The sequence below is a fragment of the Morus notabilis genome, unplaced genomic scaffold, assembly GCF_000414095.1.
Source record: "Morus notabilis unplaced genomic scaffold, ASM41409v2 Scaffold11, whole genome shotgun sequence".
Taxonomy (NCBI): domain Eukaryota; kingdom Viridiplantae; phylum Streptophyta; class Magnoliopsida; order Rosales; family Moraceae; genus Morus; species Morus notabilis.
Genome location: NW_010360658.1, coordinates 119,005 through 144,575, shown reverse-complemented (window position 1 = coordinate 144,575; position 25,571 = coordinate 119,005). Strand labels below are relative to the sequence as shown.

Below are 25,571 nucleotides of genomic sequence, written 5' to 3'. Positions count from 1 at the left end.
TAATGTTACATAAATAATCATAGAATTTTTATTGATATTCATAAAATATTCATAAATATATGCACATAAAATAATGAATAAACTCTTTTATTAAATAAATAATAAATATCCTATTACATCTCATGCTTCTAGGACACTATTCCCAACAGAATGTTCTTCATTAATTATTTTTTTCTCTTGATTTTATCATATAGATGGATGGAAATTGAGATGGTAGTTGGAATAATGAATCTATGATATGAACACATCACAACTCAAATTGTGGGTCAAAGTTGTAGCTCAAATGGACTCCTAAACACTAACTCCAATTCTAATTACAATTCAAATCAAGATTCTAACTCTAACCATAACTTTAACTCAAATTGTAAAATTTTGATTTGTGAAATGAACACACCTAAAGTCTCGTTAGGTATTATGGTAATATTCTTGAGTAACTGTAGTAACTTTACCCATTTGCAAATAGGGGTTTTTTTTTCATATTTATGAAAAGAGAAAATTATTAATATTGTGCATAAGTCTAAATTTTTATTTTTTATTCTTAATTAATATATTTTTTATTAATATAATTATTTAATTAAATAATATTAATTAAAAATAAAAGATAAAAATTTAAATTCATGCATCCTAGACTTAAGTCTACTAGTCTCTTTTTCCCTTATGAAATATTATTTTGTTTCCCAACTCACACGACATGCATGTTGTCATCCTCACTTTTTATTGCCCGTACCCCTAAAATTATTCTTCATTACTTTTTTAAAAAAAAATGTTTAATCTCTATTCAAGTATCTTTCTTTTACCTTTTTTGAGTTAGGGAATTTGAGCGTAAATTTTGAGTTGAGTTTGAGTTATAACTTGAGTTGAAGTTGTAACTTGAGTTTGTAGTTGGTTGTGTACATTTGGGTTATGATTTGAGATAAGAATCTTTTTGAGTTTGTATTTGAGTGAGTCAAAACTTAAATTTATATTTATATAGTATTTTAATAAAAACTCAATGATGATGGAAAATTTTAATAGAGTATATGGATGGGGTTTTATTCATCTTTTCGTTGTCAACGTATAGAAAAAAAAAATCATCTCAATCAGAATTAAAACGAAAAAATTATAGCATTTTTAAGAATAGAAAAAATAATGTTCATTAATTTGAGTTCGAGTTTCTGAACTCGAGTTGAAGGAGAAACTTAAACTCGAATTTTAGTCCCAAACTCGAATTAAAACTTAAAAGAACATGAACTTAAATAAAATTGTAACTCAAATTTATTTTTTTTGAGTTTTTAACTCAAAAATAAGGCGGCCGAGCAGCCCCAAAAAACTCTCAAAAAAAGACCATCAAATTTTTGAGAAGGTAACATTCTAAAGATGAAAGTGGAAGGAAAGTAAAATAACAACCAATCCTACTGGCATTAATTTGGACGATTACAAAATTAATGTTTAAAAAAAAGTCAACTAAAATAAAATGCTGAGACAAAAAAAAAAATACAAATTTAACTATATAAGAAATGTCCCCAAAATAAAAAAAAAATAAAAAAAGTATAACGGGTATCATAAATAACTAATGAATACTTAGAAAATAAATATATTTGTAATATCGTGTGAAAGTAAATATATTTAGACACAGGGTCTTAAAAGTTAACATTTTATATAATTATTTCCTTTTTAATATTATGTAGATCGTCGAAAATATTCACATTCTTCTCCCCTTTTTCTTTTTTCTCTCTGCTTGAGACTATAATAGCGACAAGGAGTCAGAGACGAACCAGTGGTGACGAGGCAGCGGATCTTCGCCATTGCTGGCTTGTTGTTAGCAGATGAACTTCGCCGACTTGGTTGGTCGACTCCCTTTGTGATTATCTTCATCTTCGTAACATCTCTCATTCTGATTCATCTTAATCTTTGGCTTCGGTCTTCTTCTCTATCCACGACCACTGCATAAAGCGGCTAAAACAACTAATTTACTAATTTTAAAAAAGTATTGACCATTTACTTCAAACAGGCCTTTAAATAGGCCATTTATTTTTAAATCTCATAATCATATAGAAATACTTAGGTGTAATTTTAAAATAATCGGGATGTGTAATTAGTAAATTTAATCATTTAAAAATTATATGGGTATGTATATTTATAAGAGATGAAGGGGTGAAAAAAAAAAAAAAAAAAAAAAAAAAAAAAACATTCTTAGAAAAATTATCCATTAAAGTGTAAAAAAAATCCAACTAGTTAGATTTTCATCAAATCACGTTAAGTTATAATTTTTTTAAAGAAATAATTGATAGAATCCCGTTTAGTTCGCTGATTCGAGTTTTTAATTCGAGTTGAGATGTGACTTTATGTGAGAGCTTTTTACTGTAGTAAAAAAGTTAGATGTGATTATTTATGAGAGCTTTTTACTGTAGAAAAACTCGAATTCTAAACTCGAATCATAAACTCGAATCAGCAAAATGAACGAGGCCTAACGACATCACCAGCAAGATTAGAAAACACCACTCCCGAACAAGACCACGAAACTCCTGTAACAAAACACCAGCCTAAGATTCCTTCTAAGGCAAGTTCCGGGTCTTTAATCTTTAGATTATTTTCATAAATGTCCTTCGAATTATGTGCTCTATTTTAAAGTGCCTTATAATTTATGATTCAAAACACTCATTGATATATAAAAAATAGTTCAATATGCCTCTTCGGTCCATTTCCATCTATCATGTTAACAGAATTGATGACATGGCAAGTAATTAAAGATTAAATAAATGTATTAAATTCTAATTAAATCCTTAAAAATGATTAAATATTAATAGAAAAAGAAATTAAAAAACTATAATAAAAAACCTAAAAAATCAAGACTTGTTTATTTGCACCTAAATTAAAAAAAAAATTTAAATCAAATTACAACTTTATTCAAGTTTATGTTTTTTTTTTTTTTTGTAAAATTTGAGTTTGAGCTTGAGTTTTAACTTGAGTTTGAGACTAAAATATGAGTTTAAGTTCCTCCTTCAACTCAAGTTCATAAACTCAAACTAAAGTTTACAAATAATATTTTTTATATTCTTAAAAACGCCATAATTTTTTCATTTTAATTCCGATTGAGATGTTTTTTTTTCTATGCATTCACAATGAAGAGATGAATAAAACCTCACTCATATACCCTATTAAAATTTTTCATCACTATTGAGTTTTTATTAAAATACTATTTAAATATAAATTCAAGTTTTGACCCACCCAAACACAAACTCAAATAGATTCTCAATTCAAACCATTACTCAAAATGTGCACATCCAAACATAAACTCAAATTAGAATCTCATACTCAAATACACTTTAACTCAAATTAAGAACTGAACTGAAATCACCTAACTCAAAAAATGTAAGTGTACAAGCCCCAAGTCTTCATCTTGCTTGCTCTTATTTTGCAGACCCAAAAATGAATACTCAAATTAGTTTCCAAAGCCAAACACGTCAACCTCAAATTAGTTTCCAAAGCTAAAATTAAAAACTTTGTTTTAAAAAATAATTGAAAAAACCAAAAACCAAGGCTGTGTTTAACGTTGGTTTTGTTTTTATTTTTCACGTTTTTTGAGGAAAAAAAAATAAAAACGGAAGAAAAACAAGTATTCTTCTTCTTCCTCTTTGCTCTTACTTTGCAGACCCAAAAATAAATACTCAAATGAGTTTCCAAAGCCAAACATGTCAACCTTAAAGCCGTGTAAGTATCGTGCTTCCCATACCTCGCTGCACCAAAGAGCCGAGCCAATAATCCACCGCCCAAGCCCCCCCTTTTCAAATCGCATTGGACCGCCGTCTAATTTGGATCTTAGTGGAGGATCTGAAGTCGCTAGATATGGCAGCGAAGAAGAGGATAACAATGGAGCGTCGTAAGAGGTGGAGAAGACAATGGTTGTGAGAGGAAGAGGACAATTGCATTAAAGCTTAAGGGAGGTTCTCGTTGCTTGCGATGGCGGCATTCCGGTTCTCACATAGTCATCAACAAGTGGAGGAGGTGTGGCTGGGATAGAGTGGCCGTCGGCTGGAAATGTGATGGGCGGCTGGTATTAGGTTTTCCTTTCCAAACAAACTTAAATGAAGGGTTCAATTTAGATACATTATATACCTACTACTAAAGGAGTCACTAAGTTTATTGTTTTTTAAACAGTTGCCGGTCCTTCCTCTCCCTTTGCTTTGGAAAAATTTCAGCTGTATCCTATTTTTGTTTTTACCGTTTTATCTTTGGTTGCTTATTTCTGTTTTAGTTTCTGTTTAGGCATTTTCATCTTATCTTTCAGAATTGAGCTTCATTGAAGCTTTTGAGCTTTCTTTATTCCTCTTACGTTTTCTTTGATTGTTTGGCTTGACTTTCTTCTCTCACATTTTTTTTTTCATTTTTTTTCCTCTGAAGCTTTTATGCTTTGTCTCTCTTTCTTTTGTTATACCTACTACTAAAGGAGGCACCGGTTTATTGTTCTTTGAACAGTGTCCGGTCCTTCCTCTCCCTTTACTTTAGAAAAATTCCGGCCATGTCCTAAATTTTTATTTTTACTGTTTTATCATTGGTTGCTTATTTCTGTTTTGGTTTCTATTTGGGCATTTTCGTCTTATCCTTCAGAATAGAACCTCACTAAGCTTCTGGGCTTTTATTCTCCCTCTTACGTTTTCTTTGATTGTTTGGCTTGACTTTCTTCTCTCACATTTTTTTTTCCATTTTTATATCTTTAATATTATTTTCCAGCTTTAACAAAATGTTTACACCAATAAGAATCCTAAAACTTGGTGAAACACACTTGACTATTCGTGCTTGAATATGTTGTTTATGGAGGAATATAGATTACAAGACAGGATAACTTATCAGTCTTGACATATTATTCGTTGATGAAGAGATAATATAATATAATCTTTTTATATATTATATAATTAGAAATATATAAAAAAAACATATATATTTATTACTCAATATATAACAACTAAAAATCTAATTTACACTTTTACAGCACAAAGCAATACATGAAGTTATCCTATTAAGAGATGTTGACTACATGAGCTAAATAATTAAAGAAAGTAGTATATATGAAATTAATAACTTCTTCATCGATCGGAATAAATCAAGATATAAAATTGTTCCCCATGTGGCAATGCTGCGAATTGCTAGAGCAACAGTTTTTAAACATGTGCTTGAAGACATCCTTGAAATACCTCGACAAAAATTTAATTTTGTCGAATTTGATCTACTTTCTCAAAGAATCGACGTAAATGATGTTCTCTCAGGTTTGTTTATTTTAGTACTTATTTATTTATAGTATTTAATCAATTATTTCTTATTTTATAATAGCTAAAACTAATTGATTACATATGTATTATTTGTATTAGATGTAATTAGTCGACTTATATCGTTCCATGGTATTGAAGAATCAACTATTAGTGATAGAATTATCAAAAGAAGAAGTTTCACAATTTAAAATATAAGGTAAATACAATACAAATTATTGTTATAATAATCAAGTAAAAATATTCATTCATATTTAGATATTTATGATTATGTTTTACATTGTTCTATACAAAGAAGAACAATTTAGTATAATGCTTTGGGGACAAGTGGCAGAGCTTTTCGATGAAATTGTTGTGCGGACAATGACGGAACCAGTTGTTATTGCTTTTACAACAATGGCGGCCAAACAGTACTAAGGTTATTATTTATATTATAATATATTATTCCAATTTCTTATGAAACTAACTATAAATATCTATTTATTACAGGAGGTCTTTATTTATCAAACACATCCGATACTTTTTATTTTTTAGATCCAGAAATTACCGAAACACAAACAATTAAACAAAAATATAACAAAAAATACTCATTTTCCCACTATTGACATATACGTATTTTCTCATTTTCATTTATTCGTATATTTCATATAAAAAAACTTATTTTCATACAGATTTCATCATTCTATTCAGAGTTTAGATTATATTGCTGCATTAACAAGGCGAACAATATCATTAGAAGACCAAAAGACTGCAAACCACATTACTATTGCAGAACTACGAGCATTAGATCCATTCTAAAATTGGGTATAAACTTTATGATTATAATCTATTAAATATAATATTTATATATATTGAATTAAAGTGTTTCTTCCTCTACTTAATAGGAAACAAAGTATACAATTAGAGCAACTATAACTAACCTGAATGCGTACCAAGGATGGTTTTATCATGCCTGCACAAAGTCTTACAGACAAATGCAAGAATCTGGAACATCATGGTGGTGACGGATATCTATCTCCAATGCCACTAATTTGGTAATAAATTCTATTACAAAAAACAAACAAAATAGTTTTCCATTAACAAATACAATAAATATAATTTAATTTTTCTTACATAGGTACAAAATAAATGTATAGATTGAAGATAGCACTGGAAGAATAGACGTTGTAATATTTGGTAAAATAATGCAGTCACTTATTAACAAAACTTGCTCTACACTTACTTACGATGAGGGATACACTGATCGCTACATGATTCCTCCTATTTTAGAAGAAATAAGAGGAATATCAAAAATATTTGTCATACAGTTTCGTACTCGATTAGCTTTTATCGACAAAGTTATTTTAAAGACTTTTAACAATGATCAACCTCAGTTGTACTTACCGCCTATAACAACTGTGTCTTCAAAATAAACAACATCAGTTTCACAGCCAATTCCGCTTGTTTCAGTCCACCGAGAATCTACCTCCTCCATAAGTTCGTCAAAAAAAAAAAAAAACGAATCAGGTAAAATTATGTGCTATATATTATATTAAATATTTTAGTAAATATGAACACAGTTATTAACATCAATTACAATTTAATAATAATTATTTTGTTATTTCTTTTTTTCTTAACTACAGTTCAGACGAAACAACAAGCAAAAATAAAAAGGAATAAATATGTGAATAAACTTTTGTATATTTTTTAATAAGTATGTATATTTTTATTTATAAATATAAACATGTAAATAAATGTGTATATATGTGTTAACTTATAAATATATGTGTTTCCGTACATTTTTTTCATTTAAATTACTATTAATTAAACTATTACATATTCATGTAAGCGGACTGATAATTCACTAATTCAAACTAATGATTGAAATTCAATAGGTATTAATTTCTTTCCATAATAAGTATGTATATTGTAAAATGTATTTTTTTTAACTTTAATAGTGTACCATGCTATCAATCCTGTTAAAATAATAAACAGAAATAGATTAAAGGGTCATATTGAACCATTTTTTATATATCAAAAGATGTTTTAAACCATTTTGATAAATCATGGACGTTTTGAAATAGAGTGCATAATTGGTGGGTATTTATGAAAATAATCCTTAATCTTTCTATTTATTCGTTCACAGTCCAGTCAACCCGTCGCTCACTGTTTCACACTATCTTTATTAAATTCTTGAAACCCTTTCTCTCCGATTAAGCGCTTAATCCGTAAGGTATGATCGCTTAATCACTTAACTCATTATCTCGCTTTCGATTGATCATAATTTCACATTTTTCCATTCTGATGATCACAGTTTAAGTGGGTAATCACGGAGTTAATTAATTTATTATTAATGTGAACATGCCTACTCTTGGTTCTCCTTTGATGAAATTGGTTAATATCGTTTCTTTTACATCTCGTCGGGAAGATTAATTTGTATATCGCTCTGGTCATCTATATAGTTTTTTATTCTGGAAATGTGATTACTGTGGACCGTAGTGATCTGTTTGGTTGCGTAGAAAAAAGAAAGAAACGGAAAGAAAATTGAAAGAAAAAAAGGGAGACTTCTGAAATATTTACGGTTTTGTTTTTATTTGGTTTTGAACGAAAGATTCTGAGAATTTAGCATTTTCACTGGCTGTTTTTCTGGTAATGGCTTAGAAGCAAAATTAGGTATTAGGTTTTTTTTTTTTTTTTTTTTTTTTTTCTTGTAATTAGGTATTAGGTTTTCGTACTTTAATTGGTTGTTCTTGTATGGTTTTCATTTAGAGTTTGTAAATTATTGTTTATCCATTTGTTCTTAGATGTGATTTTAGTTTGTTGATAAAACTTTCATACTACTATTTGGGCTCCCTTTTTTTGTTAAAAAGATTTTTTAGTTCGTAGCTAGTATTTTAGTTTTTCATTTAAGATTTAATAGTTTAGTTTCTTTAATTAGAGCCTTTAGTGTGCTCGTTATTAGTGTGCCGAGGTTTTCTTCTATTTTTAGGCCTCGAGGGTGCCTGTCCATCCAATGGGCCATAAGCATTGTATCGGGGTTGTATGTTTCTCAATTTTTGTTTAAATGTAATTTCCTTTTTTTTTTTAAAAATAATAATTTATACACTATCTTTAAGCGGTGACATCTAGACACACACAATGGTAAGCATTCGACTTTTATCACGTCCTATTAGCATTTAAAAAGAAAAAAAAGTACAGAAAGGAAAATGAAAAAAAATGTTTGTTTGGGTGCTAAGATAAGTTGTATTTTTCTATCTTAATTCTCCAAGATACATAACACATTAATAAATAATGATATTCTCAAGTTGGAAATAGTGTCCAACTTGGAAATAGTGTCAATAACAATAATTTATGGATGTCATGCCATGACCAATAATAACTTAATATACTGTATTCAAATGTATTATTGGAGACTCACAGTTTTGGGTGAAAATGTAAGCAAACATTCTGCCTTGGTGCCTGCATTACCATCTGTTAAATATTGAGGACAAAAATATGTTGTGGCTGGTTCTTAAGGATAGGAGCAATTGCTTAACTTGCTCTTTTTATCTTTTTCTGATAATCTTCAATATTGCGTTGTAGTCCAATGGAGCAAGATCGAGGACGCAGGGGACCTCAGAGAATTGTAAACAGAAACAATAAGATTTATCTGGAACTGAGTGACATAATTAGGGAGGACGCCCTTAAATTTCTTCCTGCCAAATCGCTTTACAGGTTCCAAGGGGTTTGTAGGGAATGGAGGCGCAAGATAGTCTCCCCTTTTTTTACTCACAGCCAGTCAAATACCTTTTGTGACATCTCGGGCTTCTTCTTGCAATCTGGATCAAAACCGCCGTCATTTATTTCCCTTGATAAGAATGCATATGGTGTTCCAGACCCATCTCTGAGTTTCTTGCCCGAGCCAGTTGACATCAGGGCCTCTTCTAATGGGCTGGTTTGCTGTCGAGGTTGCCGTGGGGACAAGCGTTACTACATCTGCAATCCTGTTACCAAACGATGGAAGGAGCTCCCTAAACCAAATTGTGATCATGGTTCTGACCCTGCAGTTGTACTCATCTTTGAACCGTCTTTGCTCAACTTTGCGGCGGAATACAAGCTTATCTGTGCTTTCCCTTCCGTTAATTTTGGCGAAGGATATGAGTTTGAGATGTATACCTCACACGATGGAACTTGGAAATATTTAGATGAAATTTACTTTGGCAGTATAAAGCTCTTGCCAATGTCGGGTGTTTATGTGAATGGCAGCATCTATTGGAAGGGAACACACGGTGAACTTCTTCTGTTTGATCTCACAATTGAGCGCACCCGAGTCCTATATTGTCTCTGCCATACCTTGGGAGTGATGGATGAAAAGCTTTGTTCAACCGGGATTCGTTATCAGGCGCTAACTGTGTCTGAGTTTTCCAACGCTTACACAAACACGATGCTGATGAACAGCGGAGCCAGGACTTGGGAAGAGAAACATCATATTAATCTCGGCCCTTCATTTCTACCTTCTGGTGGTAGAGCAGGCGATATTAATAGAGCTGGGAATGTGCTTTTTGCTAGTGGAAATTGGGTGTTGTTTAAGAATGGGGTACAACTTTGTGCATACGACATGACAACCAAAGAGGTCAAGCGCTTGCGTGATGAGGTCGAGCTTGATATCAGAATTGCGTCGTACGTGAACAGCCTTGTCGAGATCTAGTTTCTATCTAACCATGAAAGGAGGCACTGCGCAGTTTATTAGGTATTAGTGATGGTTCCAAAGTACTTATCCAAACACTTTTTTTTTTTTTTTTTTTTTCCCAATGTGCGACAATTTCGTTTTATGGACCTTCACTGGACCTCTGCATATGGTTGTATATGGATGTATGTTTACTTAATGGTGGTTTCGCAAATATATATATACACACACATACATACATACATATTTCGCTGAGCTGAATGTTATGATATTGCAATGACTAGGCTGGTGAATAATGCCTTTTGTCTTATGCAGCCTTGATAATTATGGGGCAACCTTTGCCAATTGCAATTCACATTATTACTAATAGTAAATACTTCAAATTAGCAGAGTTTATATTCGTTAATCGGCAATCACTTTTTATTGTCACCGAAGGCTTAGGCTTATGTGGTACCAGCTGACCATTCGAAAACTGGGGAGACTAATTCTAAAGGCTCTTTTTTCGTGACGAGTTTCACGTAACATAGGATACCCATGTATAGAATAAAGGGGGGCTCTATGTAATGTTTTTGCTAGGCTCGAGTCCCGAGTTCGAGAAGGTAGGCATGTGGTCATTGGTCATTATATTTCACTAGCATTCTTGTTGCTAGCTATTTCCAAATCCCAAAAGCCATTGGAAACACTTTTTTTTTTTTTTTTTTTTTTTGACATGCTTATGCTTACATTAATATCTTGAAGCTAAGCTACAACCCTAACAAGTTGGTTACCTACTCGATAATCTCAACATCGTCATCATCCACCTTCATCATATATGCATTTGATTTCAGCAGTCTTAATCTTACATGTGCAAACTTTCCCCCTAAATCAGTACTAACACTATTTTTCTTTATACAATGAGGGATCAAACCTGCGCCGTCCTAAATCTAAACCCCATTTCATCTTCTATATCGTTTGACCTAGATATTAGTTTCAAATCAGTGAATAACACATCTTTTGAAGTGACGTACCGTTTAGCAATGCACTAAGATCAACCTCGTACTTTTCTTCCCAACACTCTAATGCCCGTTTGCTAGAAAAATCCTTGGCCAAAACTGTAAGAATCAGCTATCCTGAAACTGAATTTGAGCCATACGAAGTCTTCCCTCCATTGAACCAAAAAAAAAAAAAAAATCATGTTGCTGCCAACACCATTCACTTCCATACACCATTTTTGGTCCTCTTTGAATGTGGATGAACATGAACAATTTCTATTATCATGGTTTGTCCGCCAATATACATTCACATTCACATTCACATTACACCATATCCATGGAAGGAAGAGTTTCAGCCTCTGTACATGGCACAAATTCCGAACTTCCTTCTCCATTTCACTGCATTTGAATCGTTCACTTCACGGCCATAATAATTAAAAGGATTATTATCACTGCAAAATGGGTGCGCCCCCAAAGTTCATGGACAAAGTGAGACTTTAAAATTCAAGAGGTACAAGTATAAATCACTAAAAATTTAATTATGATTTTATCTTCAAACACTACGCATGTGAGACGTTTTCCATCTCTTTTAAATGGAAATTAGGACGGAATGGGCAAAATGGAAGTTAATCAAAGTTTAAGATAGTAAAATGAAGGTTTTCAAAATTCAGACAGCAAAATCAGGTAACCTAAAATTCAGAGGGCATAGATAATAATAATCCTAATTAAAATTATTAGAATGTCGTGGGAAAACACAAACTACCTTGAAGTTGGCCACGAAGTAGTCTTTAGTCTGTTGAAGATGAGCACTGTTGCAGGGTCTTTCAGGTCCATGATCAGCTCTTAATTTAAGGACTTTTCTCCATCTTGTTCCTGAATGGTGGTCTTGAATTCTTTTGAGTAAAGAATATTGGACCGACTTTTATTTGCATATATAGGACAAATGCCCCAATACTACGTCTTTTTGCTACGACTTCTTCATTTTTCCATTAATTTCATGTATAATAAGCCATGTACTCCTCACAGCCCTGACAACAAAGAAGTCCATTGTTGAGGTCCAGTGAAGGGAACCAAGGTTTGGTTTTGCTTTGACAGAAGACTTTTGAGATACCAAAAATTTGGTTGATTTCCCATGTGCGAAGGAGATGATGGATATTTCGAAATTCCACTTTCGAAAAATCGACTTGAATTGGTAAGAGACTTCATGGGAATTGTTTGAGTGCTTTGATTATGCTCTATTCGCAGTTTGTATCTCTTACTTTGTTTATCCGTTTGTTACTAATTGTTTCTTTCGATTCCTTGTCTATGACATGTAGTTGATTGTTTTCATGTGCTTTAATTTCCTTCTTTTTTCTTAGGTCTTTGGAAAAAAAAAAAAAAGGGATAACCAAGTGACAACAAAGCAAAACGACTGAAGAAGTTAATTCCACGTCAAAATTTAGAGGGGAAAGTTCAGGCCAGATCAGACGGCCCGAATGGAAATCCTGGCTCAGTCAGGCCCGATCTTAAAGTCTAATGGGTCTAGGATCGACCCAAAATTTTATAAGGTATTTTTAACTTAAAAAAAAAAAGGATATTCGAGGGCCCGGTGCGGCTCAAATAAGCTTTCAGGTTCAAAATTTTGACCTACCTTGACCTTAGTTCAGTCTGTTTAGTCCAGTCTAAACTTACAGCTTTATCAAAATCTATTGTGGTCAATATGTTGACAAAACCGCCTATCCTTAGTTTTGAGATTAGTAAGTTTTGGTAGAGTTTGCATTTGAGCCTTTGGCTGTAAGGCGATCAGGTTTGGCCTTTACCCCAATCCATTGATGTGTTATTTTTGAGTTACAAATAATATTTGTTATGCTTTTACACATATTAATACTTTCAAAAATATAAACATGTAAGAGTCCCACATTAAAAAAAAAAGAATATCTTATCTCAACTATTCTATATAAAGTACTATTAGACTACATTGACATTCACACCTTGCGAAACTCTCAAATGCGGGGTCAACGTGCTAAAGTAAAAAAAAAAAAAAAAAAAAAAAAAAAAAAGCCAAGAAACGGTTTGATAATGTCATAATTTAGGTTCTGAGAATAGAATAAAGAACTCTTTAGTTTGAGAGAATTATCTTGAAATACCACAAACACTGAACATGTCTCTCAGTTCACTCTTTAAAGCTTAATTAGATCTCTATGTAGGCTCAAGTATGCTTTTGAACAACAACACGCCGTGACATCCAAAAATGAAGACAAAGACATCAATTCTTCGAACCAATAAAAATAAGCCACAAAAATGCTACATTCCACGTTAGTAGTTTTGCACTATTTCAACCTAATAAATGATATTTTTATCTATTTGAAAATAAAATGACATGTTTTATAAATTATATAAATAAAATTTTGTTTGCACAAACCTCGTGTTGTTTTCTTATATTTTTTTATTGTTTAAGAGTGTGTTTAGTAAGAGGGAGAGATGGATGGAGGAAGAGGGGTAAAAGGAAAACTCCAACTTATTGTTTGATTGGAGGGAGAGGAGGAAAGAGGGAAGAGGTGGAGGGGGGCTCTCTCCCTTTAAACGGACCCACTGGTTTGTATCATTTCTCTCATGGACGAATTCATGCAATCCACCAATTAAAGGTAAAAAAAGACTAATTTATTCTTCAAAACATTTAGTATGACATGATAAAAATGGCAATACAATAATTAAACAAATATTCATTCATAATTTCATAACTAAACATCCTTTTAACTCTGTCTTCCCTTACCAAATAACACAAATGATTATCATAATATTCTTCCATCCGTCACATTTTCCATCCCTCCAACTATCTCCATCTATCCTACCAAATATAGCCTAAGCTTTGTGCCCTTTTTTTCCTTGATATTTATGTTTGTAACTAAAAACTTAAATCAACATGTCGCTGTAGTATTTATCTAAGTGACATGTCGTTTTAAGATTAGCACTACGCGATCTTTTTTTTGTTAGTTATTTAAATCAGTACATCAAAGTTAATAGTAGAATTGACTGAGTAATTATTCTTTAATGAAAATCAAATTGTAGTACCTTCTAATATGTGATCGCCCTTATTTGTTTCATAGATTTAAATTACTGTTTAATTTTTTTTTTTTGCTAAAGTAATTTAAATTTCTGTTTAAAATTTTCTATTTAAATCTATGAGTCAAACGGGCATTAAATTTGGGTTAGAGCTCAAAAGTCTCTAAACTAGACAATACACTTCTTGTAGTAGTGTCGTCTGGTGCAAACATCAAACAACGATAACTATTAATTCATTATTTAACACGAGTACAATCTACTATTCTAATCCAATACGCTTTTAGCAGCATGATAAGTATGACATGACAATTCAGTTATGGCATTCGCCTACAAATGACAATCCCAAACGACTTCACGAAGCATCTGAGTGAGTCTTATTACACTTAGACGTCTAAATTTCAACCTAAGAGGAGCTCAAGTGCTTGGAGAGCCTAGAATTTAGAAATTTGCTTCCTATTTGGTGCACAGGTCCGATACAATTAGCGGGGCTCATCCCAAATTCTCATTGACTAACAAATAAAAAAAAAAATTACGTCTAAATTTCAAGCTGAAATTTTATTATTTCCCATCTAATATTTCCATGTTGTTTTATATATATTGTACAACATTTTTGTTACTGAATACTGATGATGATATATTAATCCATCTTAAGGTGCATTGTCTAAATAGTTAGGTATTTTGTTAGTTGGTTTGTTTTTGGTACGTTTCTGCAAAAATTCAAAAACATGTAAACAAAGATATTTTTAGTAACTGGTGTTTATAGAGGAGGTAAAAATGATTTTGACTGATTGATTGTTCTAAATATGGAATGATTTGCTAGGGAAATCAGGATTTTGGCAAGATTATTGTAGAAAATAATTGAGAGATTTGATTGCCTTGAGTTATCTTGGTGATTCTAGCAGATTTGAGGTAGAATCTGTTTTAGGTAAAAATATTTGATTGATTGAGTGCAAGAAAGTTGAAAGGAATTGATTTATATGTTATCTTTCTCATGATTTCATGTTGGTTTAAAAGCCAAAGTTGGATTCGGATTAGAGTTAAAAAAGGCATAAGACCAACTTTGATATATATACATGAGATATATATATGTGAATGTATGTGTACGTAAAGTGAGGTGTGTCCGTGGAGTGATGTGCCCATGAGAGTGAATAATGTGTAGTTTATTAGGATTATAAGTGCTGTAAATAGTACTCAAAGCCATTCATTTCCTGGGCTTCTTTTTACATAATATTTTGAGAAATTTCTATTATTATTCTTTAAGAGAAGAAGTAGTTGTCTTCAGAGAAGACGTTTGCAGAGATGAAGGAAGTTCAACCAATCATCGTTCTTCAAGAGAAAGCACATTATTAATCAGAGAGAGTTTGCCGTGCAGTTTGAAAATGTGTGATACCGCTAAACAATACCATTGAAAAGATTCTTTATAGCAACGTCATGATAAAAAAAAAGAGTCTTTAAGTGAATAAATTTGATTAGTGATTGTAAGTCTTTGAGATTTAGTGATTTGTTTAATATCTAAACGTGACCTATTAATATAAATGTACACACCAAACCACGATACCAACCTCTAATGTTCTTTACATTCTATCTTATTTTCTTGTTTGGTTAACCTACGTTTCCGCATTAAAAAACACAATTAATCATCTATGTTTCATAAAATGTTACAACACTCTTTAAATCACCTGCCAAAAAAAAAAATCTTTCATAAATCTAATTGTCAAATTAATTAAAAAAGTATTAATAATTAGCCGTAAGCTTATAACTTCACGGTTTTATACAATCCCAATAATGTTTCTCGAGGTCCACTCTCAACACACTTCCGCCATGGAAGCTCCTGTGAGAATATTCTCCAACACGACAGTACTCAGCCTCAACCGCCGCCTATTCGCCAAAACGACGCCGTCCTCCGTCGTTTTCCCTCGCAAGCTTCAGCGGCCGCCGAAACCCCCAATCTCTCGCGCCTCATTCTCTCCCCTCTGTCGTTCACCGGCATTCCCTCCTTCGTACCCAAACCCTTTCAAACACTGCCTTCCGTTCTCGTCGCTAAACCCAAGAAACCACTCCAATTCGCCGATTTCGCCCTCGAACGACGCCGTCTTGAACTGGAGCCGAGCGTCGCCGGCGGTCGCCGCGAATGGAGGCGACGGTTTCGGGATCGGTGACCACCGTGAGGTGACGGTGGTTCTCCTCGGGTGGCTGGGGGCGAAGACGAAGCACCTGAAGAGGTACGTCGAGTGGTACAACTCCAGGGGGTTTCACGCGGTGACGTTCGTGAGCGATGTTGGAGAGATTCTGTGGTTCGATTTGGGTCGGAGAGTGGAGAAGAGGGTATCGGCGCTGGCCGGCGAGCTTATTTCGTGGCTTTCCGTGGGTGGATCGGACGGTAGAGAACGTTGCTTGGTGTTTCATACTTTTAGCAATACGGGTTGGTTTGTGTAGGTACTCTTTTGTGTGCTCTGCGTTTGGTTCGAAGAGAGAGAAATTGAAAACCTATTCATTTTTTTTCAATGAATTTTTTTTTTTAAATTTTGCAGATATGGAGCCATTCTTGAAATTGTGCAGGGTCGGCAGGATCTGCTAGAGAAGATTAAGGGGTGTGTTTTTGATTCAGGAGCAGCAGAACCATTCAATCCTCAGGTTTTTGAATCATGGTTTCCTAAGATTTTAGTTTGTTTTATTGTTTGTTTGTTCATATATCATATATGTGTGTTTTCTGCAAGTTTGGACAATGGGACATTAACGAATTTCTAATTGTGCTCACCTTGTTGGCTTAATTATGTCTTTAGTTGCGTATTCATCAAGTTATAATTTGCAGTCCGCAATTGATGCACATTTATGCATCTGAGAGATATTTTTAAATGGCATTCATCCAGCATTCGATCCAAAGAGCACCTAAATCTTAGAGACATAGGTGTGAAAAAAAAAAAAAAAATCTGTACCTTAGCTATACTTCTTCCAAATTAGTGTGAAATTTCACGTCCTCCTTTATTGGAAGTTTCTCATGGATGTTCTGTTCCTCCATCTATGTTCATACGGATCGTATGTGTTGTCATTTATTTTTTCTTTCTGGTTTATGTGGTATTGTTATTCCTTTCACTCAAGGCGAATAAACCATAAAAATCTTCACATTTAAGTACAATTGGATTAACTACGGGTGTGATGATGTGTAAAAGTTGAGAACTGGAGCGACAGTAGTTTAGTTTTTACTTTTTACAAACATGACGGTCTTGAATGAATGGCCACATTAGATCTACTCTGGTTTAAAGGACCTAAAGAGAGCCCAAAATTTACTAAGAAGAACGTGAAAATTTTGACGGACCTAAAAGATGGCCCAAATTTTACTCTGATTTTCCAATGCTTAATTTGTGAATCATGATCATTAACCTCTTTCGTTTTGCTTGTTTGAGCTGAGAACTTGAGTTAAAAAATGAATTCATATGAGAGAAAACGCTATGGCAAAAAAAGTTGAATTTGAATTTTTGTGAGAGAAAATACTGTAGCAAAAACTTGAGTTGTGATTAGAACTAGCGAAATGAACCTAAACCATCTTTGTTCTTCAATTCAACAAAAATGTATAATCTGTGATAAGCAAGTTATGCAGAATGCAGATTGGGAGAAAAAGTGCCTTTAAATGCATGCACGAGGGGTTTGTATAAAGACATGTTGTGCGTTAAATTTTTTGGATTTTTACACACATTATCGTTAATCTCCTGTTATAGATTCTTAAGTGTCTGTTTATTCATTTGTTTACCTCTCTTATCAAATTGCATTTTGTCAACGTCCTTGATCTCATTTTGCTGTCAATAAGTCCAAGTTGATATTGGTTGCAATGTGATTCATGTCGTAAATTTGTGCATAATTTATAACATATCTAGTTATGTGGGGTGTTTTGCTTTCCATTTCAAGCATCTCCTCATAAAACTATCAATAACCTTTCATTTAATCCTGGCAGGTCTGGGCTGCAGGATTTTCCGCTGCAATTCTAAAGAAACGAAACTCAGCAGCTTCCTCTGCACTTGAGAGTAGACCACTAAATGAATCAGAAACTGAGGTGACCGTGTCCTATACACAAGAAAAGGAAGCCCCGATGGTCGAAACTGTGCTTCTATCGCTATTGGAGAAGTTCTTCTCGGTTCTATTAAAGTTGCCGGATGTGGATCAGTAAGTAAATCACCCGTGCGTAAACAAAGATGGAACATATGAGATGCTTTTACAATAGTAATTTCTTGTTCTTGGTTTTGCAGGAGGTTAACAAAAGTTGTCTCTATCCTCACAAGAAACCAGCCATCTTGTCCTCAGCTTTACCTTTATAGTACAGCTGATAAAGTAGTTCCATATAAGTCAATTGAGTTGTTCATTGAAGAGCAAAGGAGGTTGGGAAAAAAAGTATACTCTTTTAACTTTGGTTCATCTCCCCATGTGGACCATTATAGGACTTTCCCAGACATATACACATCAACGCTTCAAAAGTTTTTGAGAGAGTGTTTTGCTACTATAGTGAATAAATAATCCTGCAAAATTAAAAGTAATTTGTACTGAATCTTCGTTTGATACTAATACCATTTTGGCAATGGTAACTCAGCAAAAGGGCATGTTAACACATACCCAATTCATATACCTTAGTGCAAAGAAGGTCTACAAAGCTTATTTTTGGCTTCAGAACTTGAAACTTGTATTACTTGCTCATAATCAACTGGCATATTGCCATGGTTTAGCTGATTGTAATAAACTCTGCAAGAAAGATCTCAGATTTGCTAGCACGTGTTTTTTTTGTCATCATTGTTATCTGTTGTTCCACACCGTTTCATCGGATTTATATTTTTGTTTATTCTTGACTTCTGATTTGATTTTGTCCCGGCGTCTCTTACCATGATAAGGTAAAAGGAAAAAGAAAAGAAAGCACGCTTTCATCTCTTTGTACTTGTTTGTTAAGCTGCTGGGAAACAGGGTGATGAAGGGAAAATATGATTGATGGAAGTCAAAGGTAATGGTAGAAAATATGATTAGGGTGCGATTGAAGTAAGATCCGTGTCATGATTCGTATTATAGTTCGTAGTTTGTTATAATGTTTTTTCTCATAAAAAAACACGTAAATTGAGAATGATTTTAAATCATAATTTTCAATCTATGAATCAAACGTCTTCGAGTGATTCAATTTTACTCAAGTGAACTAACCTCTTTTTTTTTTTTTTTTTTTTTTTAATTTAATTTTTGGCAAATTTGGTCCTTGCTGATACAATCAACAACAGATTTTAGAACTTTAATGAAGGCATCGTCTAAAAACTCGGATTTTTACAAAAGCAATCAGCTTATGTGGAAAATATTATTATTTTTTAAGCATTTTATGGCCATAAAACATAATAATTTACTTTTATTAGGGGAATACTGATATACTTCTTGTGCGACTGTTTTTGTAATTTTAAGTTATTACACGATAAATTTATAATCTTCCCTTATTTTCATTAAATAAAATTATTCATTAACTTGTTGTGAGACACTTGACACTGTCCAAAGAAAATTATGGAATTAATCCAAAAATTTAAGAATCAAATTGTCTTGTCTAACAACATTAAAAATTAAATAATAACAATATTACTATAATAATAATAATAATAATAATAGAGTGTAAGACCAAACTCGGACCAGGGACTCAACGGCACCAGTTTATGTAGTTGGAAGTGAACTGTCCAGAAGTCATCAGGTCTCTCTCTCTCTCTCTCTATATATATATATATATGCGTGTTTATATGTATATATATGATTGATTCTGCTATTTGGACTCAACTTCTGGTTGTAATTGATGGGCAACTAGGGTTTCGAGCTGGGATTTTTTTCCCGTCATATTTAGGTATTTCGGTTGGATGTCTTTTTTGGATGTTGCATTTGCTATGGAATTCCATTTGTTTTATTCGAAGATTATTTACAAAGATTCGAGTTTGCCTGTTAGCAGCATGATTGTTAATAGTGCCATTTTGCCCTTAATCTGATCGATGGAGATGGTTTTTTTTTTTTTTTTTTTTTTAATTTAATTTTTGGCAAATTTGGTCCTTGCTGATACAATCAACAACAGATTTTAGAACTTTAATGAAGGCATCGTCTAAAAACTCGGATTTTTACAAAAGCAATCAGCTTATGTGGAAAATATTATTATTTTTTAAGCATTTTATGGCCATAAAACATAATAATTTACTTTTATTAGGGGAATACTGATATACTTCTTGTGCGACTGTTTTTGTAATTTTAAGTTATTACACGATAAATTTATAATCTTCCCTTATTTTCATTAAATAAAATTATTCATTAACTTGTTGTGAGACACTTGACACTGTCCAAAGAAAATTATGGAATTAATCCAAAAATTTAAGAATCAAATTGTCTTGTCTAACAACATTAAAAATTAAATAATAACAATATTACTATAATAATAATAATAATAATAATAATAATAATAGAGTGTAAGACCAAACTCGGACCAGGGACTCAACGGCACCAGTTTATGTAGTTGGAAGTGAACTGTCCAGGTTCGTTGTACCTTATCACAGCCGCAATATATAAATATTTTAGACGCACAAACAAAAAAGGCTCAAAATTCTTTGGCCAACTAACCATTCAACAAAAACGTCAGAAAAAACCAAAGGTTTCCCACTTGCAGCAGCCTTGAAACTTGAGAGAGACGGAGAGAGGATTGGCGCATGTAAAGATGGCGATTTCGGAGGAATCGCTGGTAAAACCCACGATCTCTCCGCCGAATACATACGGCGCTGTTGTTCTCGGCGGTACCTTCGACCTATTACACGACGGCCACCGTCTTTTTCTCAAGGTCTTCTCACTTGCTTTCCCTTGATTTGACTTATCTCCTTTTAATTATTATTATTTATTTGATGATTTGGGATTTTTTTTTTTTCAAATGCTTTTCGATAACAATGGCAATTCAGGCGTCGGCGGAGCTGGCCAGGGATCGGATTGTAATTGGAGTTTGCGACGGTCCCATGTTGACTAAAAAACAGGTGATTTAATTGAAGAAATAAAAAAAAATCTCTTCAAGCACTTTATTTGTTGCTCCAAGAACTAAATTTTATATGGATTTGATTCTTTGAAAGTTTTACCAATGTGAGGTAATGAATGAAGTCAAAGATATAATTTTTGCAGTTTGCTGAGTTAATACAGCCTATTGAGGAAAGGATGCGTAATGTTGAAAATTACATCAAGGTATTTTAGTTCTAAAAGCTTTTCTTTTGCTTTATTATGACAACCATTCAATTTTCTTGTTTAAGAAGAAAATGATAACTTTTTACTATCCAATTGCCTTTCCAATTTCCTAAAAGTTTTTTTTTTTTTTTTTTTTTTTTTTTTTTTTTTTTTGGGCAGTCTATTAAACCGGAGCTCTTAGTGCAAGCTGAGCCTATTACTGATCCATATGGTCCGTCCATCGTTGATGAAAATTTGGAGGCTATAGTTGTGAGGTTTGTTTCAAATTAACATCGTATTGGGTCTTAGAATGTGAGTTAATTTCTGTTTGAGTGACACTTAATTGAAATTTATGAATGGCAACAATTTTACTTTGGCCTTTTAATTGGTTTCAAAAGTGAGTTGATCCAATACTTTGGTCTTTGTTTCTGCCATTGTTGTATGACAAATGAATGACTTCAAAGAAAAAGAAAATCTGATGACAATGGTTTTGGTTTTGGCAGCAAGGAGACTTTACCGGGTGGAATTTCGGTCAATAAGAAGAGAGCTGAAAGAGGCCTCTCACAACTGAAGGTTTTAATAGTTTATGAATTTCTAGTTTCATAATTCCATATGGTGATCTTATTGATAATAAAGGTCTTCAATCATGTTCTGAATGTTATGCAGATTGAAGTTGTGGACCTGGTTTCTGAAGGATCTAGTGGAGATAAGCTTAGTTCATCGACACTGAGAAAGCATGAGGCTGAGAAGGCCAAGCATCAGGAAGCCAATATCAACAAAGATTCTAATTCTATAGAAAGTACTGAAAATTAGCTAACTCCAATCATTTCGGGGCTTAGAAGATGACAAGGTCATGAAACAGGAGCTCGACGGTAATAAATCTCTCCGGAGAATTTGAAGAGGTTGTATCCGTAGCAATGTTGAGTTTTGTGTCCCAGATATTATAGGATTCTTTGACCTTTTATACGAGCACCTGCAAGTTTTTTCTTTTTGTTTTTTCCACTCTCTTTTCATAAAGAATTAATTGACATGTTGGCGCTTTGTAGCTTTTTGAGCTCATTTGGGACGACTACAAGTAAATCAAATAAATGTTAAAAGTAATTTGAGTAGATGATCTTTATAATCTAGTTTTCTAATCTTTTTCTATACCTTTTTGGAGACTAGTTTTGAATCTAGTTAGTGAAACACAACCCAAGTAATTGAATCTCCAGTATATCACCTGATTTACACTCTTTGATTGCTTTTTCAACCGTTTCTTTCTTGATCCGTCTCTTTCTTTTACCACTAGTCGAGAGTGAACTTCATACTTGCAGCCGATAGTGCGAATTGAAATTTCCTGCCAACATAACTATGCGAGCTACACGTCGACGTCCGATGAAAACGACTTCACATAGATATAAACGCGTGTCATCTTTGAAGTATACAACGACACACATGAGAACAATATGCAGTTCATTGCATCAATGCAGAAAATTAGTACATTATATGACATGTCGTTTACATACTAAAAGACGTAAAACATGTCGTTCCAAGAAACGGCAGCAAAATCATCCAATAAAAAAAATGGACATGTATGCTGTAAATTGAATGACCAAAGGCTGATATAACAGCAAAAGTCCATTTTCTTTTATTCTTGAGGAACAAACAACGGCAAAACTCTAAATACATGTGAGAAGAAAAAGGAATCATTCATGGGGTATGATTTCCCTTGTTTGTTTGCAAAGTTATTCTTATTATTTTTCAAAAACAAAAAAAACAAAAAAAAACAAAAAAAAAAACACTAAACTATGATTTTGGCTTCTGTTTTCATTAGGTACAGAAGTTGAACGTGGTCAGGAAAAGACAGAGAAAAACGACAATTACGAGGCAAAAGGAAGGTTAATAAAGAAATCACAAATTAACAACTATACATGCAAAGTGACAACAAATACATACAGGACGACAAAACTGTGAAAGGGCAATGATAAGAAACGACAGCAAATTTGTAAGAACATTAACTATGAGATGTGCTCATTCAATAAAAAAAAAAAAAAAAAAATCTATGGGACGTGAAAAACAACAATTGAATAGAAAGGACACTATTTCGGAAACGACATGGATTCTAGAAAACACCATAACGACAATAAAAGGAAATTAACTACAAAGCAACGACGGTAAAAACTTCAAACAACAGCTATACATTGTAACGGCATCAAATTTATGAAAGAACGAAAATAAAAAGTAAATTACATTCAAAGAAACGACCTTAAGAACTTGAAGAAACTACAGTTATATATAGCAACGGCATAATAAGAAGACTTCAAAAACAAAAATAAGAAGTATAAAAAAAAGTTATTTTTTTTAAGGAAAATATAATTGGTTATTTGTTGTTGTGACTTAGTTTGGGGGAAAAAAATAGAAAGTGACTCTTAAATAAATACTATTTTCTATTCAAATGAAATTACAACAATATTTCTCGAAAAAAAAAAGAAATAACAAACAACAATGACACCTAAATTTACTCCCAAAAAGAAAATCCCTTGAAAAATTTTCCTCCAAAAAAAAAAAAAAAACCAAAAAATGAACGTTGACGTTTAAGTGGAGCATAACTTGAAAAAATGCATTTCACCGCCTTTCAATTAATTAACGGCTATCTCCATTCTCCATAACTAGAATTTGAATTTGAAAACGTACTTGTAAAGGAGTGAACTGGCCCTTAGGAAACGGAAACGATTTTTTTCACTCTCTCCTCCCAACCCATCCATTTCATCCAAGAAATTATGCTTCTCTGACTTTGAAGGAGAATTCCTCCTTTTTACCCCAACAACACAGAGAAAACAAGAAGATCATCGGACACAAAACAGGCCATTGATTTCTCCAAGGTTTTACTTTTCCTTTTCCTCTCTTTTCTTTTTCTTCTGTTACAAGCGCTCAGATTTCTGATTTTCTGTTTTCCTTTCCTCTTTCTTGTATCGTGATCATCATAATGGGTTTTACTAATTAGGACTGTCAAGAGGTTTTTGTTGAACTCTTCCGTTAAATTGCCCGTGATTTCCATTTTTTCATCAAATCTCTTGTTTTGTTCTTGTTTGATTTTAGTGAGAATCTTGAATTTGACAGTCTTTTGTACGGTTGTTATATGCGAAAATCAGATCTTGGAGCAGAGAGACAGAGACTTCTCTCAAGAACCCGAATCAAAATTCTTGATTTGTTGAAGGTAAATTTTTTTTTTTGGAGAATTTCGTTTATATTAAACTGTACCTTCACTTTATTGTTAATCGCCGTACTAATTTTGGTGACTATTTTTCTAAATTTCTTTGCAGGTTGGTTTTGCAAAATCTCGGAAAAGATGAATGATTTGATGACAAAATCGTTCCTAAGTTATGTGGAAGTCAAGAAACAAGCCCAGAAGGACCTCGAAGCCGATCTCGACATCGAAAAGGGCCAAATTCCCGACCTGAAAGACGAAGGGAACCTCTCTCAGTTCTACCAAGAAGTCGCAGCGGTCAAGTCCGAAATGGAAGAGATCACCAATCTCTTGTCCGACCTTCAGGCCCTGAATGAGGAAGCCAAGGCCACCCACAGCGCCAAGATTCTCCGCGGGCTCAGGGACCGAACGGACTCCGATGTCGTTGCAATTCTTCGGAAACTGAGGACCGTCAAGGCGAGACTCGAGGCGATTGATCAGTCCAATGCGAAAAACCGGAAGATCTACAGAGAAGGAAGCCCTGTAGACTGTACTAGGGTCTCGATCACCAATGGCTTGAGAGCCAAGTTAAGAGAAATGATGAGGAGTTTCCAGTCTCTGAGGGAAAAGATTGTGGCTGATCACAAGGAAGATCTGAGGAGGAAGTACTATTGCGCTACAGGGGAGTTACCAAGCGAGGAGGCGGTCGAGAAGATGGCCGCCGGGGCGATGAAAGTCGAATTTTTCGAGGGGAAAACTGAGGCTGAAATGGGGAACAAAGCCAGACATGAGAATGTTTTGGATATACAGAGAAGTTTGGATAAGCTTCATCAGGTGTTTCTTGACATGGCTGTTCTGGTTGAAGCTCAAGGCGAAAAGATTGATAACATTGAAGAGAATGTTATGAATGCTGGTGATTTTATTAATGGTGGCACAAACAGTCTTTACTATGCTAACCAGATGAAGAAGAAGAACAAATGGGTTTACTGGGTTTGGGCTGTTGTGATTATCATTCTTCTGGTCTGCTTCATATCAATGTTGGCTTCTTGAGTTTTGTAGGGCTTTTGGTATTGGAGGGTTTTTTTTATAGATTTTTTCAATTCATCTTTTACTTTTAGCTTTCTAAGCTCAGAGAGCGATTTGTGCACTGCTTCAATGGCAGTTGATTTTTTTGGTTATGGTTCTTTTTGTTTTGTTTTTTGGTGGTTATTTGTTTGATATGTTTGGACATTGTAAATCCTCATTAAATAGAAATGAAAAGCTATATTTGGTGGGTTATTCGTCTGATACATTTTGACATTCTGTTGATCCTCATCAAA

The 25,571-nt window shown here is 33.4% G+C and overlaps 3 protein-coding genes across 4 annotated transcripts; all 3 read left to right on the top strand.

Moving 5' to 3' along the window:
* Positions 1-7,377: 7,377 nt before the first annotated feature.
* Positions 7,378-10,176, top strand: LOC21397736 (F-box protein At5g07610). The gene is made up of 2 exons (XM_010096960.2): positions 7,378-7,455; positions 8,805-10,176. The coding sequence occupies exon 2, from the start codon at positions 8,809-8,811 to the stop codon at positions 9,907-9,909; it is 1,101 nt and encodes a 366-aa protein (XP_010095262.1). The 5' UTR covers positions 7,378-7,455; positions 8,805-8,808; the 3' UTR covers positions 9,910-10,176.
* A 5,505-nt stretch (positions 10,177-15,681) lies between these two features.
* Positions 15,682-18,653, top strand: LOC21397735 (transmembrane protein 53). The gene is made up of 4 exons (XM_010096959.2): positions 15,682-16,333; positions 16,433-16,535; positions 17,851-18,059; positions 18,143-18,653. Exons 1-4 carry the CDS (start codon positions 15,687-15,689, stop codon positions 18,405-18,407), a joined length of 1,224 nt encoding a protein of 407 aa, XP_010095261.2. The 5' UTR covers positions 15,682-15,686; the 3' UTR covers positions 18,408-18,653.
* Positions 18,654-20,491: 1,838 nt separating this feature from the next.
* LOC21397734 (syntaxin-112) lies at positions 20,492-25,302 on the top strand. Of its 2 annotated transcripts, XM_010096958.2 has the most exons (7): positions 20,492-20,718; positions 20,834-20,905; positions 21,048-21,107; positions 21,267-21,361; positions 21,590-21,659; positions 21,753-21,885; positions 24,389-25,302. In XM_010096958.2, the coding sequence occupies exons 1-7, from the start codon at positions 20,599-20,601 to the stop codon at positions 25,300-25,302; spliced, it is 1,464 nt and encodes a 487-aa protein (XP_010095260.1). In that variant the 5' UTR covers positions 20,492-20,598. The 2 variants fall into 2 exon arrangements, with proteins under 2 accessions (XP_010095260.1, XP_024020621.1); XM_024164853.1 differs by lacking the exons at positions 20,492-20,718; positions 20,834-20,905; positions 21,048-21,107; ... (1 more) ...; positions 21,590-21,659; positions 21,753-21,885 and adding exons at positions 23,874-23,947; positions 24,218-24,282.
* Positions 25,303-25,571: the final 269 nt, after the last annotated feature.

What these genes read in the sequence shown, in the direction of transcription:
- LOC21397736 (XM_010096960.2), top strand. Translation starts at nt 8,809, where the DNA reads ATGGAGCAAGATCGAGGACGCAGGGGACCTCAGAGAATTGTAAACAGA.
- LOC21397735 (XM_010096959.2), top strand. Translation starts at nt 15,687, where the DNA reads ATGTTTCTCGAGGTCCACTCTCAACACACTTCCGCCATGGAAGCTCCT. An exon ending in AGCAATACGGGTTGGTTTGT is followed by an intron (nt 16,334 to 16,432) that starts GTAGGTACTCTT and finishes TAAATTTTGCAG; the next exon opens with ATATGGAGCCATTCTTGAAA. An exon ending in AAGTTGCCGGATGTGGATCA is followed by an intron (nt 18,060 to 18,142) that starts GTAAGTAAATCA and finishes TTGGTTTTGCAG; the next exon opens with GAGGTTAACAAAAGTTGTCT.
- LOC21397734 (XM_010096958.2), top strand. Translation starts at nt 20,599, where the DNA reads ATGGCGATTTCGGAGGAATCGCTGGTAAAACCCACGATCTCTCCGCCG. An exon ending in CCATGTTGACTAAAAAACAG is followed by an intron (nt 20,906 to 21,047) that starts GTGATTTAATTG and finishes TAATTTTTGCAG; the next exon opens with TTTGCTGAGTTAATACAGCC. An exon ending in ATGTTGAAAATTACATCAAG is followed by an intron (nt 21,108 to 21,266) that starts GTATTTTAGTTC and finishes TTTTTTGGGCAG; the next exon opens with TCTATTAAACCGGAGCTCTT.